This window comes from Phasianus colchicus, chromosome 2 (genome assembly GCF_987193195.1).
Source record: "Phasianus colchicus chromosome 2, bPhaCol1.hap1.1, whole genome shotgun sequence".
Taxonomy (NCBI): domain Eukaryota; kingdom Metazoa; phylum Chordata; class Aves; order Galliformes; family Phasianidae; genus Phasianus; species Phasianus colchicus.
This window is the reverse complement of record NC_143437.1, coordinates 73,682,853-73,700,321: the sequence shown is the minus strand read 5'-3', so window position 1 is coordinate 73,700,321 and position 17,469 is coordinate 73,682,853. Positions and strand designations below refer to the sequence as shown.

The 17,469-nt window shown below is 36.6% G+C and overlaps 1 protein-coding gene and 1 long non-coding RNA gene across 6 annotated transcripts in view; one reads left to right on the top strand and one right to left on the bottom strand.

The window, feature by feature from the left end:
* The window catches only part of EPHA7 (EPH receptor A7), a 155,080-nt gene that overhangs the window by 22,764 nt on the left and 114,847 nt on the right, over positions 1 to 17,469 (bottom strand). For all 4 annotated transcript variants that reach the window (XM_090135997.1, XM_090135994.1, XM_090135995.1 and 1 more), the window contains 5 exons: positions 14,896 to 15,064; positions 9,511 to 9,619; positions 8,827 to 8,882; positions 4,825 to 4,950; positions 383 to 568 (listed from right to left, as the gene is read on the bottom strand). In XM_090135997.1, the coding sequence (XP_089992123.1) occupies positions 383 to 568; positions 4,825 to 4,950; positions 8,827 to 8,882; positions 9,511 to 9,619; positions 14,896 to 15,064 (646 nt within the window). The remainder of the gene's footprint in view (positions 1 to 382; positions 569 to 4,824; positions 4,951 to 8,826; positions 8,883 to 9,510; positions 9,620 to 14,895; positions 15,065 to 17,469) is intronic.
* LOC116240564 (uncharacterized) lies at positions 5,038 to 9,550 on the top strand. 2 transcript variants are annotated; one of them, XR_004169330.2, is made up of 5 exons: positions 5,038 to 5,113; positions 5,391 to 5,504; positions 6,447 to 6,535; positions 8,415 to 8,485; positions 9,466 to 9,550. It is a non-coding gene; the product is annotated as an uncharacterized LOC116240564 (long non-coding RNA). The 2 variants fall into 2 exon arrangements; XR_004169329.2 differs by having other exon boundaries at positions 5,039 to 5,257.

Below are 17,469 nucleotides of genomic sequence, written 5' to 3'. Positions count from 1 at the left end.
TTCACAAAATTAAACTGTACAAATCAAAATGTCAGTGTGTTCTCCCGACTCCTGCTGTGTGAACAGGACTCTGGAATAATGACACTTCAGATAATATAAAAGGACATAAGAAACCTTATCTCTCTGCATGGTCTTTGAGGCTAAATGAAACAAGAAAAATAATGTATTTCAAAGTACTTCATCTTTTAATCATGCACGCATCTTAATTTTTTTTCCTCAGCTTGTAGCATGAAGTAGGTATTGTTTTAGTTAGTTATGCATCAGGAGAAAATCCATTAGGACTGTGCACCCTGTTTATAACTTAAATCTTTGACCATGAATAAACTAAAGTAATTTCTGCCATTAGCTTATTATCTGACTGACAGATCAAGCTGCTGCTTACCTCTGGTAACGACTCCTTCTAAGTGAACAACATTGGGGTGGTCAAATTGTCCCATGATGCTTGCTTCACACAGGAAATCTCTCCTTTGCTTTTCAGTGTAGCCAACCTTCAGAGTTTTTATGGCTACTGCAACATCTCTCTTGCCAGGAAGCTTTAGACGTCCACTGCACACTTCACCAAACTCTCCTAAAATGAAGTAGATCAACACTGAATTACTCTGACTATAATATCAATACTCTTTACAGGTCTTGATTCTGCTAGCTGCTTAAGTACGTGTTTAAATTTAGCGGATGAATATTCATATTTTAAATGGATTACTTAGGAACACAAAGTCAGGCACATGCTCTACATTAATTGCTGAGTGAATACATAGCAGAACAAACATATGAAGTTAAACCAATCTACAGCATTGCTATCTCAATCTTTGTAAAACACTTTTAATAATTTATTGGTCTTTCTTTTTTTTTCAGAAATAGGAAATAAAAATGAAGTTACCTTCATAAGAAAATACTACTACAGAAATAGTAATACCATTTGAATTGAAAATGTTTTTCAGTTCTAGATGGTTTCATCACTATTGTTAAGATTCTTTTTTTTTCCCCTTTTTAAAAGACACCTCTTTCAAAGCTGCTTTTAATTTAACATTGTTACGGTGTTAAATGAAGCACTACATTATTACTTTCAAGAAGGATAATTTACTTTGCAGATTATAAAATTAAAGGTGTGAATTATAATATTTTTGTTACGTTAAACAAACACAAGCAAATGCTGGAATTCGGTAAAAGGTTTCTAAATTAAAAGATAATTGCAACTTGAAGAAGCATGTGAAAAAAAAAAAGGCTAATCTGCAAGAACTAAAATAATAATAATAATAAAAAGGTCTCAGAAACCGTAATTTAGGAGAGAAGTAATTGGACTCATTTGGACAGGAAACTGCATTGACATATATGAGATGTGGATCTCAGTGTCAATACATATGTCTCATTATTATTATTTAGATTGTGAAAGATTTAAGGATTGCCCCTTGCCTCACAGCAGCATCAGCAAGGAGAAAAAGAGAAATCCCTATTCTGTTGCCAGAAAGAAAAGTTTCCTGGGACATACACAAGAATATGGTGGTAACATATTTTACAGGGAATAAAGCAAAATACTTTCTAACAAAAAGGAAAGATTCATTGCAGAACATCTAGTAGTCTGGCACTTTGTAACTTTATCTGGAATGTGGGAGAGGAAGAACGAAGTTCCTTCTCCAAATCCAATCAAGTCTGACATTTACCTCCAGCATACCTGTGGAATGTCTTAACATTAAACTATTGAGTACACAGAAGTATGCAGACACACCTACATTTAAGACATGTTTTAGGATGAGCTAAAAAAAACAGTGATAGAATTAGGAAAGACTGACATAGACTGTTTGATTAGAAAATCCTTTTGAGATAAAAGCTGAAGTCCTGAGAAACCTGCTGGGATGGCGAATGGCAGAGCAGAATGAGTGCCTGGAAAGTGCCTAAGGAGATAGATTCTTAATTGTCCTAATTTATAAATGCTAAGAAATTTTGTTTGAGACGTTATCACTGTTCCAGCACTACTGTTTTCCTGACACTCCCAACAGCAGAGCTTGGAGAAGATAAGAAACAGCACTTGGGCCTCAGCTTTGCAGTCCCTCCAGCCCACAGGAGTAGAACTTTGGCCAGACCATATTTCCTACTGACTTGTCTGGGCAAATCTCCACTCAGAATTGCCAGTTTTGCAAATCTCACTGGAGATGACTGCATACATAACCAAATTCCTCTCTCTCTGTTGTGTGCTAGCTGAAATTAAGGTTAGCTTCCATCAATTCCAAATACCACTCTAAATACACTGATGTATCTCAGCTAATCAGGCCGATGGGGATGTTGTTCTTGTCTGAACAGAGGAGGCATTAGGCTCAATTATACTCAGGCAACGGAGTTATGGTATGAACACCCAAGTCACAGCTATGAATATTAAAAGGCAGGGACATACGTAATGATCAGCTGATGGATTTCTCATGTCCTTAGATTAGTGCCTTAACCTTCCTCCTGCACTTCATTAGCGATGTTGATGACTATTAATGAATTCACTATTCACTTTAATCACTTTAATGTCTCTAACCACAGTAACTGACTAAAGGATAACAATTTTCTCTCGCAGTAGCTTCTGGAACTGTTTTTATCCCATACTGTGTGAGTACTCATAAGACATGAGTATTTGTATGTGTTTGTACGTGATACTTCAGTGCCAGGTAACTGGGATACTTGGCATGGAAGACACTAAGGCTTTCTTAGTGTCTTCCAGCTATCCTTTCCAGCTCTCTGGTATCTGATTTTGATTGATTTCCAAAAGCAGATCACTCATACTCAGGCAATCCAGAAACTTGTACGTGTATATTATGCATTTCAGGACAGGCTGCCAGCCAAATAACTTTTTTTCCCAACAAAGCAATATATTTAGCTGAAATGCTGCCCAAAATGGACCCAGAAAATATGACAAGGGTGTGAACACTGCACAGCCGACAGCCACTAGCTCAGCATGTCAACAAGGAGCAGGCTATGACAAAGGATCTGCAATAGGAACAAAGACTCCACACAGTGGGCACCATAATCTGTATCTGACAGGTGGCCACAGCAGGATGGTAATGAAAATGTTGGCAAGTAAAAAACATAACCCTCATGCAAACTGAGCACAAACATACTTGCAGCCTGTTTGTCTGAGAGAGACAGGGCACTACTCAACAGGTGAGGTGGACAGCATTGCTGGTACACATTGAGACTGCTAAGTGGCTTTTCTGGTGCTGTCACTAGCAGCAACCCTACACTCTTCTTTGATTTACAAGTTTCAGCTGCTTCTTTTAGTCTTCAGTGTTGTATCTAGATTAGATTTCATTTCATTCTACATTCATTGGGTAAAGCCATAGCTAAACCCCCCCTATACAATGTATCTTCACCATAGTACTTCTAAATAACTTTCTTTAGAACGGCCACTCTCACAGGTTTTTTTGCTATTAGTTATACTAATTAAAATAAAGAATAAATTAACCTGTCAACAAAATTAACATTGTGGATTTCCTTTGCCATAACACTGAAAATATTAGTGTCTTAAACTGTATCCTTTTTGCAAGTGAAGCATTTTCAGCATTTTGCTCAGGCTTCAGAAAGTCCAACAACATATCATCATGTTCAGAACTCTTGCAATGCTGATAGTTTTTTAGCTCAAAGCAAAAGATAAAACTCTGTAATTTTTCTGTGCTAATCTAGATTTTTAATCTTGTATACTGCATGTTTATTAGAAGAGATGTTGCCATTCTAGCATCACAGAAAATTACTAGGGATTCTTATGCTCTTACTCATCTGAAACAGTAATTTTCTCAAGCAGTGTTGTTAATTATGATGGTACAAGTCCTTGATAAAGACATGATTCAACAAGAGTGAGGTTACTTTAAAAATGTGTTGTGAATTCTAAGTGTAAAGATTTTTCTGCTAAAAAAGCTTATTTTAGAGAACTTTATTATTCTCTTTTAAAATAATACTGCACTATGTAATTTACAGTCATGCCAAACTATAGGGTGATTTTAGAAGTATTCTACTAATACTTTTATAAAACAACAGGAAAGCAAAAGAACATTTCCTCCAGGAATCCCAAGTATTTGATGTTTTTCTTACCCACAGAAATTTAATTTCACTACATAGAGTAGTGCAATAAAAATGTCACGTACCTTATTAATGCAAACAAATGAAACTGCTTTTTTAGAGCATGAACACCATGACTTAAGTAGGTGGTAGACAGTTCAAGAGGAAGAAAAGCAATGTAATGCTGGTGCAATTACAATCAGTCACGAGAAGTTAAACAATAACTTTTTGTCTTCATAAAATATCAAAAAGAAAAATGGCAGAACAGAAAACAGCCTTAGGGAAGATTTTGTTCTACAGAAACAAGACCTTCCTAGTCTGTATGTAAGATTTTGTGCTGCAGCCAGTTTTCCTTACTAACATGAAGAAAAAATGAGAGGCCAAAAAACCCTTTTGTAATAGGAAAGCAAGTAGAATTTGCAATCATGCCTAACCCATTTATTCTGGCAGTAAATAATAAAAGCAAAATCACTTCCCCCGCCCCCCCCCCTCTCCCCCCCCAAAAAAATGCATACTAAACAGTAGATATAGAAATTAAAAACTCACAGCCCTTCAATGTCAAATAAAATTCTTCATATACTTATTGAGCCTTTTTTGTGTCTGTTTTTAGCTTTTTGTTTCCCTGTTTGTTGTTACATTTTAGAAGCAAGTGTAGCTTCACTGCTCTTAACCACTCTGGTGAATGCAAAAAGTTCTTCTGTAGAGGAGGTATAATTATTTGCCTGTCATTATGATGTATGAGTTTCCATCCTGGCTAAATGGAACAGTTGAATAAGGAAGCCACGGCAGCCTTACCTGCACCAATCACACGCTCAATTTTAATACAAGAGGCATCTAGCTCCTTGGCGAATTGATGGACAGCTCTATTTGGGTCCTCGTAGGTTTCAGGGTCAATGTAGGTTTTGGTGCCTGGAAATTTAACTGTAATGATGTAAGAAAGCATGACTGTGATGAAGCAAAGGCACTTATTATGCAGTCAGCCCAGGAATTTCATTATGCAGAGTGCTTCTTGGAAGAATGAGCCTGCTTCCACAGCGTCTGAGTCAGCCACTCTGAGAGGCAACTTTAGTTTTAGGCATCATCTGTAAGCATGCTGACACAAGTGCACAATCCCAGCTTTAAAAATGACTAACATTAGCATTTTCACCTACACCTCCGAGTGAAAGAATAAACATTAAATAACATTCAGTGGAACAAAATACAAGGCCTGAGTGGGAGTAAAAGCAAAGTGAGGTTGGGGGAGAGAGAGGGGAGGGGGGCTATAAGGGAGGTGAAACTTTCTTTTCTGTGTAAAGACAACTTATTCTCGTTTCCCAGATTGAGTAAACAACATTTCTTTACATTATCTCTTTCTTCTACAGGGATTTGAAAAGCTCCTCTACCTACTTCAATTTGTTTAAACCACTGAATGTATTTCCAGATTCTGGCAGTAGCCAAGCTAAATTATTCACACTTCTTGGAATTTATATCCTTAGGTATGTGTCTTACACTACAATATGAACATAAGAAACACTCGTAATCAATGTGTAAAGGCACAAGAAGGGAAAGCAGATGCTGTGGAACAATTACCTCTCCCAACTACCTAAGTGAATAAAATGTAGCACTTGGGTTCTGCTCCCTCATTTTCCAATACAGTTCTTAGTGTAACTTAGGCAGCATAGTGCTCTGGCCAGCAAACAGTGTTTTCCTTTTCCTGCTGATGCAAGAAAATTATTTGCTCTTCTTTTGAAAGCAGAAACTTCTGGTGAAAGTAGAGCAACCTGAAAATCTATTAACCAAGCAATTTTTATGAAATTAATTTGACTCTCAAGGATTACAGTTCTGGGTTTTAATTAAATCAGCAAATTAAAACTCAATATGGAAAAGCAATAATGTTCCAGTGCTAAATGATGCACTGATATACATGAATTGGAACAAAAGTCAATACATAACATAAATAATTTATAGTTGCTTTGTAATCTCTTAATTGATCGTAAAATATTTTAAATATCAAGATATACTGAAAAATGGCTTCGTAATCACATGTTTTTACGTGTCAGATTGCATTATTGATAAAAACATAAAATTAAAAACTTGTATGAAGAAAAAGCTAAAGTAATTGACTGAGGAATCTAATGAATTTGCATATAGAAAAATTATTCAAGATTTTGCCCAGATGTTATTGCTTGAGATATTATGTACTCAAATGTTTTTTCAATTGTATTGGCAATGCTACAGATTTTTAAAAATATACATATTTATTAAAACCAAAAAAAGAACACAGAAAAGGAGAATAAATCAATAGATTAAACTCCTATAATAATGCTTTCAGGCAAGGAGATGGAGAATGAGCCATCCTCATTGTATTTCTGATAAGAGGCCTGGATTGGAGGTAACCTTGTGAATCTTAAATGGTCCTCTGATGGTTCTTTATTCAGGTTGTCATAAAACATTTTGACAGGCCAAGGCTATCACAGAATACCAACACGAAATAGAGCGGGCATGGATTTGAAGACACTGTTAGAAGGTAGGAGGAAGCAAAATGTAAATTTGAATTGCTTGAGTAAATTCCTCCACTGTTTTTAATGTTTAAATGTAGCACTTGGGCCACAGAAAATTCAGGGGGACAGAAATAAAAGATAGGATATTCTACTAAAAGCACTACTTTAAAATTTGTTATAAAAATAGTTACTTGCAAAGTTTTGTGTTAAATGTTTGCTGTAAGTTAAGCTTTTGGAAATCCAGTGTGGTATCTCTACATATAAGAAGGTTGCCTACAGGTCCTGGAGCAGAAAGATGTCACAATTCTGTTCACAGCTCTGTGAACCAGCTGGTTACCAAAGCACAGTGTTCCATCTTCTTCTGCTTATGAGTATCAAACAAAATTAAACACTAGGCTGTCACTCAATAGATGATGAAAAGCTATATTGGTAAAAAATGACTTACATTTGGCACTATTATTTTTAAAAAGACTGTGTATGCTAACTGTCCTGACTGATTTTCTGGATAACCAGATTTCTCCAAAGCGAAATAAGAGAAATAAAGATTTCTCACAATTTCTAGATCAACTATTAAATGTTAAGTAGCAGCTTTCATGTTAATTTGCTTACACTTCCACTGAAACAAAAAACATAATAGATAATGGAAATGAGGTGAGGGATTATTTAGCTAGCATCTTCCCTTTGTTTATATGCTCTAATACAAGAATACATAGCAAATCTTTTCTTTCAAAGACATAATGCGGATTCAAAAAGTGAAAGCAGTAGCTCTTCTGAAGATGTGAAAAGCTTATAGTGCATCTGTGAGAGGAAAATTTCAAAACCATCACTTCTAGAATAGAAACATTTAAGTTATATCAGATCTTCGATGAACTCTTTAAAATCAGCTGTTCTGCAAAGTGCATGATAAATAAGTCTTATCCCATTATTATTTTCCACCTTTCTTGTACAGATTATAAACTGATTGATAAAAGCTGCAATGTTGTCACTGCTTGGTTTAGCACTCACTGCATTTAAATGAAATGATTTAGGTAGCAGCACATCCATACTCACAGATTCCATTTGATCTGATTCTGTCCAGGTAGAAAGGTGAAATAAACCTTGATCTGATTTCCAGTGGATATTTGGCTAGAGCTACTGCTTTAGAGTTATGCACTGAGAAGATACTATAGATTTTTGACTAGTGGCTACTTCTTTCTCCATATGTCATCACATTCCAATAGTAGGTCATGATTTCAATAAATATAAAACCAGATAAACCTCACTGCTTTCATAAAAAGAAAATCAGATGGATTTAAACTACAGCTGTTATTGCTGATAGACAACAAAGGTTACATACAGCACAGCAGGACTACATGGCATTGTCTAGCAGTATGAAAATTGGAAACCCAGGCTTTTTTGGGGGGAGAGGGGATGAGGTCAGAAATTGCATACAGTTTAATTCTGTTATGTGTTTTTGCAATTTGAACACACAAAATCATTTTGTAACTTAGTTTAACTGTGTACTTCCTGAGTTAATGGCTAATTCTAAAACTATTTCAATTTTTTTTTTTATTTATTATGTCAAAATGACAAAACTGAAATGAGAAAGGGCTAAAATGTAAAAGTTTTAAAAATAATTTTCTGATACAACTGAAAATATTCTTTCTTTTTTTTACTGCACAAGCCCTTTTCTCATCCTACATTTTCTATTGTCATTAAGGAAGATTTATTTTATTATTTTATTGAATTTTCCCGGAGTTCTAGCATAAATTCAGATGGCAGCTAAAATTCTGAAAAGAGAGACTTTGTCTGCTATTCTTTGCTAGGAAAGTGATTTTAGAACACAGAACAATAGTAAAACATCCAATCTTTCTTTTCCTGATAAATAATTTAAGGACATTGTTGAAAATACTATTGCATTTGCAGTTGCGGAAAACAGCTTTTGAGAAATGATGGAAACAGTGACTGCCACTTTCTTAATCTGAAGTTTGCTTAAGGTAAAAATCATATAGTAACTTAGCCAAAGACCTCTCAAATATCGCATCTCAGAGAGATCATTAGGACAGCATGAAGTATATTCAAAGCAACCCATCAAAAAACACTGAATGAAAAAAATAGTTCATCATATGCATGTATAAAAATAAAACTATACGAGCAATGCTGACTTAAATCAGCATTCTTTTTCTGTAGGTCACATTTTTACAGTGTTTAACTTGCTATTTACATAGCATTTTTGAATTTCTTTGAACTTTGCAACTCACAGAATACTATTTTAGTACTGCCTACAGTAATGCAGTTGGGAATTTTTGAAAGGGACAAAAAAAAGCAGAACACTTACAATGAAAGTAAAGCTCTTCATCCCCTTCTTGATCAGCTTTGCTATAGCCACAATGCCTGAAAGGAAAGATGTCAGTTTTACTGGTAAATAATGATTTACTTCCTCACATCTGAAGTCCTGACAACATCAGTTCTTTGGGCTGGGATTTTCAGGCCATGAGCACCTAACTCCTGAAGGCCCTTTGAAAGTTTGAGCTATAATTCTCTTGACAGCAGAGGTTTAAATAAATCATGAACAGTTGTAATCAAAAGGCTTTTGTATCAAATACTAGTTGGGACAGGTCCTAAAGAACCTTGTTCTTGTGAAAAGCTTCTATGGATAAAACAGAGGATTAAAGAACTTGAAAGTAGAACACTACTTTACATGAGGGTATTCTTAACCTTACTGTGCCTCTTTTTCTTGAATGCAAAGTCATTTAAAGGCTGATCAGATAAAGTGTCAGGCTTCTCTGTGTGAGAGAAACTAAACAGAAAGGAATTTTCATGAGTACAAGTAAAGAATGTGGTAAGGGTTCCTTTTACAGCACATTCACATCAGACTGAAAGAACATCTTGATTTAAGAGTGTCCTGGATAAACTGTATAACTGATAACAAGATTTAAACAAAAAATGTCCTTACTAACCACGAGTTCCATTTCAGATTTGCAAATTACCATCTTAGATGTTCTTATGTAAGGTGCAATACCTTCGCCCGATGATGAATCCAAACACCATGAAGACCAGAATGATGGTTCCCGCCACAGCAACTACAGCTATGATAATAACAGGATTCTGTTCACTGGAAACAGCGGTGGCTGCAAACAGGGCAAAGAGCAGAGATTAGCTTAAAATTATTCCCTGCAAAAGAACTGCAAAAAATTAAATCGACCTTAATGAATTGCAGATGTTTAGTTCACTTTTTTCGTTACCCAAGACTATTAAATTGATTAAGTTAATATAAAGAAAGGCCTCTATCAGAAATTCATCCCTGATCATCAACAGGGAATAAAAAGGAGTTATGTTGGAATTGCTCAAAGTGGTACAACCATCTCCTAAAAGTCATCACCAACCATTTCAGTTTGTTGAAAGCCAGCATCAACCCTCCTACTGCTGCATTTTGTTCTGCTTTGCTCAGACTAACTCCTTCCTAAGAGAGAACAAGACATCCCTGAAAAAGAAGACAGCAGGAGAATGAATGCTGAAGAGCTTCACTTCTAGCCTCACCCCTAAAACTGGTTGAAATGACTTTGATGATATTCCTAAGAAATAGTATCATAAGTATAATAAGAATTTTTAAGATGAAAGATTATCTATTACCACAGACTTCTTAGCATATTTCTTTCTTATTACTATTAGTCGTGTAAATTGTTATTATCACTTAAAATATGTTTCTGTTAGCAATGAAAAAAGTGTTTCCACAAACACAAAATGGAATTCTCCATGCTTCAGAGATTTTACATGTTAAAATATCCACACACTATTGCTCTTTTTATTCAGTTATGCCAGTGTTATTAATAAATGCAAATGTATGCATGTCACATTACTTTAAACTGAGGGCGTAAATACATAGCCTGAGAAACCACAAAGTTTGTTAAATACTGTACTTGCCACTCATCTAATGAGGGTGGACCTACACTTAGCTGCATTAAATGAGCACAACTCTACTGAACATTATGGAGCTATGCTGATTTATAACAGTGAGTATCTGGCCTGGCCCAAGAGGCTGAGAATAAAGGAGGAGGCATCAGGCAGTGATAATGAGGTAGGGACTGTGAAAGTGTGAGTCATTTGGAAGCAGCAGAAAGGTGTGGAAAAAAAAAATACTCTCAGCTGATTAACTAAACTGTAGATGGTATGTTAATACAGTCAATTGATTAAGTCATGGTTGTGCTAACTAAAGACGACGATTTTATGAATTCCACAGAATCTTCCTCTTGTAGTTTTCACAGGTTCCCATAGAAACAAATACACTAGTCCTTTCCATACTCTGTCCTAGGAGAAGTGAACCAATCAACATGATTTATTTTGTTACTGATCTATGCTACATGCTTCCCCCTTAAAATAACAATCCTCCTGTTCTGTTAAACAGTGTAAAACAGCACCTCTGTGTTGAGATTAAATTTCCTTCTCCCCTAGTTTTATTTCCTAAAGAAACTTTATAATTTCTCAATGTTCTACATGATGCAGGCGAGGAATATCTCATTATTCATATTGGGCCTTAACTGAAAAGAGCATGAGTTAAGTATAACCTCCTGAGATATTCAGGTCAGCAAGGTGCTACCAGAGGCCTGCACTTATCCCATCTGTGCAATGTTTAGGAAATTAGTGTACTCTTGTACAGGAGAGTATGGGCCCAAGTAATACAATTCAGTTCCTATGTAACACTGACTGCCCATCAAATGATACAGCCTTAAACACAGGTATGTTGAGTTTATGCAAAATTTCCTAAAACTTTATCATTCCTTCTTTGAACTCCCATGGAAAACTTACTTGGAAGTGAAAAAGTAGCCATCTTGTCCCATTGGCTAGTGTGCAAAGTTGTATCCATCTAACAGTTTGGAATAACACCCACTCAAACTTGTCACCTAATCTAGCAGCCAAGTTAAGTGCATAGAGGTTGACATATGTGAGTGGGTTGCTCTGCATATCTGCCTCAAGATGTTGGATACCAGCACATTCTGGAGGCAAGCCGAGGATGTTATTTGGTCTCTACAAAATGTTGGGGGCAGAGTAAACTGTCCAACTGGTAAGATAGGTGGGATGTAGTGCATGATGTACTTTTACATATTTGAAAAAAAAAGCTCTGGTTGTGGGCATGGTCTGGTGAAAAGCTAGTGACAGCAGTCTGAGACATCTGCCTCTGTTCATGTACTGTATCTGTGCTGCTTCTCCTTGTTGTGTTATGAACTCATGCTGTTACTTGGCTTACACGCAATTCAGATTCCAACTTCTGGAATGTGGTCTGGCAGAAATAAAGATGTAAGAGTGCTGTGAGAGAAAAGATTTTGGAGTGCAGATGGCATGGCTGCCATCCACTGGTGTTGCCACAGAGGTGGTGGCAGGAAAACATCAGCAAGATGGAGAAATTTGTCCTCGCCTCCAGTTAAGCTCAGACTCAGAAGGCAAGAGAGGGAGTAACTACAAGTGACATCTGACATTACAATATCTGCTAATCCAAAGGAATGAGGCAGTCCTTACTTTAAAGAAGTTAAGGCTACCTTCTAAGTATATGGTTGAAAGGATGGGGAATGTACACCCATATATCCTGGAGAATTTAAAAGAGAAGATTAATTGTAAAAGCTGTACTGCACCTCCAGCAACATTTCTTTCATGCAGGCAACCTGAAATGTATGAGCTGCAGAAAATACTTTATGAAATAAACATGAAACATGAACATGAAAACTTCAATAAAGTGATTTAAGGTATCTTTCAAGTAATTCAGTGAATCAAAAGGTAAAATTACCACTTAAGTGACATTCTTTGGATCTGCATTTTCTTCCTTTAGGACTTTTCTCTAATAAACAACAGAGGTTCCAAGAACAAAATACAGTGATTCAGGTACTTAGTTCTGAGACAATTATAGTACAGAACATAAATACACTGCCTTCATAAAGCATTTTCGCTTTATAATTTTTTATTTTTTTTTAAGATAAGCATGTATATGTAGTCCAACGTATATAATATGCATGAATACAGGTATTAAATATATATATTTTACACATAAGGTTATATGATGTAGTTGTTTCTCAAATACTGAAAAGTGGCCATGCAGTTTTGATTATGATACAAAAATCTGTTAAGTCAACTGCACCAATCAAGAGGTGCTAAACAGCTGAAATATCAGGTGAAATTGTGTACACAACAGGGCTAGTTTTAAAAGCCACATTCAGAAAGTCAGTGGAATAAGTAGAAAACAGTGCCTCTTAACTGTAGTGTAACATGGGTTTACTTCTCACTTGTACAGTGCAGTATATTTCATAAAAATGATCCACTAATTTTCTTCTTATAAAATGCTAATGCATGCCCAATTTTATTAACCTGCCAGATCTGATAAAACTACAAATAAAATATGAGAAACAAAGATTCTTATTTGCATGAGAATTCTACAATAATTTGTTAAGTATGCTATCTTTTTACCAACATTTTAATTATTTCTGAAAATTATACATGGAACAATGGAGTTGCTTATCACTGATGAGAACTGCATCCTTTACTCTCAAGAATATTGAAAATATGACACTTCTGAAATTTTCTTTTGTGAAAGCACATGACATGGAATGTCAAAAAACAAAGCTAGCCTGTGACAAGAGAAAAAATCTGGTGTGCATACTGGCCAAGTATGTCATTGATTTATATGTATCCTTTCATCACCTGGACTGAGAAAAGGTGTACATGATGCAAAAGGGCCACATTTATTCTAGGATTTTCTATTCTTCCATAAATTAATCAAACTCCAGTCAAGGCACTATTTTTTAAGGCTTATCTCAGAAATGTTCTTTGTTCATCTTAGTGGTTACTACTATGCTTACATGCAGTAGGAAAATACTCATGTCATTAATGAAGTTTTGGAGAACCATTTTGGCCTAATAATTTTAAGCAACTGTGGTTAATTAGTAGAAATCTATGACAGATTGCAAAAGCCTTTAAATATATTTTTTTTCCCAGAAATTTACTCAGATATGAAATTACTTCTGTCTGTAACTCAGGATACTGTTGCTTGTATCTCAGAGATTTCACTGAATCTGACTGCCTATGCAAAGCAGAACTCTACAGATGAAAAGCATGCTATCAGACACAGAGCTAATGACATTGGTCATAATATTTTATTGCTACTATTATGATAATTACTATTTCAATTAAGTCTATCAGGTATATGCTATTACTTCTTATTGATAATTTTCATATCCTGTGTGGAAGGAAGATTAAGACCTAACTACTGTTTTTTAAATATACCCACAAACTCTTCAGGCGACGCCTGGCTGCAGTTAAATAAGATGCAATTATGCGTATGTGCATAAAGCACAGAGCAGAGCTGGTATCCACAGCTTTTGAACCTGTAGGCTATGTATTTTCAGCTCCAAACTAGGCTGAGCTGCTAGGCAGGTCAACCTGAAGCAAATGACTCAAACCCAAATAACCAAATTTTTATGCAAGGGACATGGGCAAATCCCATCAGCTGGCTGGTGGCTACCAGCTCTCAGTGATAACAAAAGTTTCCTTCTGAAGACTCAAACTGTCGAAGCATGCATGCACATAACTACATGATGAGTCGTGCAAAATGTGTCAATGAAATTTCTAGACAAACAAGGGTACGTGATTGGCTTCAGCATCAAGAAAGAGCAAGCTCTCCCAAAATACCTCCCTGCTGAGTTGTCACAGACAGAATCTCTGGTGTACTGTATGAGCAAGTTCATGCTCCAGCTTCATACTTTCTTTTGTGAGGATTTAAGAAGACTGTTTTTTTCTTTACACAGCTTACTGCTTATTACAAGAACTTTAGAGAAATCTAATGTCTTTGAGACCTCTATTTCTTTACTAAACATAAGTGAAACTGAGCTCAGAAGATAATAAGAATAGACATATATCTGAAAAAAGACAAACACATATGTAAACAAAACTGTATAAAAGTTTGTTTGTTTGTTTTCTTTTTTTTCCTAGGAAATTACACAGAAAAAGAAGCCTCCATGGGCTGAATCTGTTCTTCCTTTCTCTCCTCAGTTACTGAAGAATCTAGAAGAATTGCTCAGCTCATATAATCTCTTATGAGAAGGGAATAGATGTGTGCTCAAAATTAAAAAAATAATAATAATAATTCATTTTCTCTGCACTAGCAAGACATCAGAGAAGAACCCAATGTTACAAATATATTGGATATTTATAAGAGTGCAATTTGTAGTTCTATGGTAAAATAACTAATTGAAGTTCATCCTTGAAAATACAATGACAAAATTCACTCACAGAATTTTTTTTTTCTTCTGATTTTAATAACATTGCCTATGACTCTTTAATTTTTTGCTCTACTTACTATTTCTGAAAAGCTTCACTTGTTACTTAATGAAAATGCAAATTTCCCATAAATCCAAATGTTTACCTGTGGCTTCTTCTAGTGTGGCAACATCCAGTCTGGGGCTATAATTTCCATAACCAGCAGCAGTAAAAGCACGAATCTGGAAAACATATACTGTTCCTGGCTTTAGGTTATTAATAGAAGCTGAAGTGGACTTGGTTTTTACTGTTGAATAGGTTCTCTCCCTTTGATCCTGGAAACAATCAGACAAAAGATTTAGATGACATTTACAGGTCAGATGTTATCATGGTTACACATCAGCAACTGACAGCCAGCCTGGGTAGTTTATTTCAATTTGCTGAATGCTTTTTTTCCCATCATAAAAAATAAAGCATACTCTGTGGAGTATTACAAAATACTGCCACTGCAATGATGAGGTCGAAGTGTAACATAAAATTCAAATGGGATGCTCATGTTGTTACTCATAAAAATCCAGACATAAAACAATTGCTTCTTTGGCTCGGATTACATTTTGTGAAATTATGATGGAAAAATAGCTTGAACGCAGCTTTCCAGAGGGACCTGTAGAGTTTAAACAGTTCAAGGACAGGGAAATCTGTTACTATATGGTCAGAACACATTCTGTTCCTAACTTCCAATTCTTCTAAAAAATTATAATAGCACTAATGTTTACCTGGATGGATTTTGCACCAAGATCTCAGGTCTCTGACTACAAATTTTCAATTTTTTCTCTAGGTGTTCTCACACTCTGACTCTATGGCATCAAGAAGAATCCAGGGAGAGAAGCTCAGTATGACGCTTTCAAAATATGAAGCTGTAATTACAAGTCTGTCGTGTTTTTTTTTTTTTTTTTAATTTGATTTTCAATATTCCACATCAAAACATCATGTACTGAAATTAAAGTGTTAATGCTCTAATTCTACGTACCTATCCCTATACATTTCAGAAGTCATGGGATCTGACCCTTCCGGGTGGGGCGGTCTCTTACTGCCTGGCAGTGGGTGCTGGAGGGTGCTTTCCTAGCTGTTCCAAGCTTTTTCAGGTTTGACTCGGTCTCGGGAACTCTCTCTCATATCTTATTTGATTTATTAGTCTCAATTTCAATTAGATTGTATTATATTGTATTATTTTGCATTCCAATATCATAGTTAGTAAAATAAGTTTACCTCCATAGATTGTTGCCGCTGTTTTTTTTCTTTTTCCCCTTCCTTCCCATTTTGTGGGGCCAGGTGGAGGGTGGGGAGGGCAGGGGCCTACTGCCCCCTGTCACGGGCATAAACTGATCTAGTTAATTCCGTGACAAAGTCTTATGCTCACTTTCAAATGCTATAAAAACTGGATCAAAGATATTTATTATATTCAAAAAGTTAGAGAATCATAGAATCATTACCACTGGAAAAGTCCAACTGTTCACCTATCACCAATGCTGTTCACTAAACTATATTCCTTAGTACCATATCTCTACACGTTTCTTGAACACTTCTACGGCCAGCGACTCAACCACAGCCCTCGGCAGCTACTTCATGTCTGACCACCCTTTAAGGGAAGTTTTTCCTAATATCCAGCCTGAACCTCTCCTCGTGCAACTTGAGGCCATTCCATCTAGTCCTATCACTAGTTACACGAGAGAAGAGGCCAACCCCCAGCTCACTACAACCTACCTTCATGTAGTTAGAGAGAGCAATAAAGTCTCCCCTCAGCTGCCTCTTCTCCAGGCTAAACAATCCTAGTTCCCTTGGCCTCTCCTCATAAGACCTGTGCTCCAGATCTCTCACCAGTTTCACTGCTCTTCTCTGGACGCACTAGGGCCCCAACGCTTTTCTTGCAGTAAGGGGCACAAAAATGAACACATTACTCAATATGCAGTCTCACCAGAACTGAGTATAGGGGATTTATCACTTCCTTGCTCCTCCCAGCAACACTGTTTCTGATACAAGCCAGGATGCCATTGGCTTTCTCAGCCATCTGGGCACACTGCTGGATCATGTTCAGCTGAGCATCAGCCAACACCTGCAGATCCTTTTTCTCTGCAGAGTCTTCCAGTCACTCTGCCCTAACCCTGTAGCACTGCCTGAGGATGTTTGGCTGAAGTGCAGGACCCAGAACTTGGTCTTGTTGAACTTCATCCCTTTGGCCTCAGCCCAGCAATCCAGCATCTCCAGATTCCTCTGTACGGCCTTCCTATCCTCAGGCAGATCAATGCTTCCTCCCAACTTGCTGTCATCTGAAAACTTACTGAGGATGCATTCAATCCCCTCATCCAGGTCATCAATAAAGATATTAAACAGGGTGGGCCCCAATACCGACCCCTGGAGAACACCACTCGTCTCCAGCTGGATTTAATTCCATTCATCACCACTCTCTGGGCCCAGCTATCCAGCCAGTTCTTTAACCAGCAAAGAGTGTACCTGTCTATGCAAGGTCTGTCAGCTTCTCTAGAAGAATACTGAGAGAGAGAGCGTCAAAAGATTTGCAGAAGTCTAAGTAGATTACATCAACAACTTTTCCCTCATCTACCAGGTGAGTCACTTGATCATAGAGATGAGATTGGTCAAGCAGAGCCTTTCATGAACCTATGCTGGTTGAGTCTGATCCTGTGGCTGTCTTGCATATGCTGTGAGGTCTCACTCAGGACAA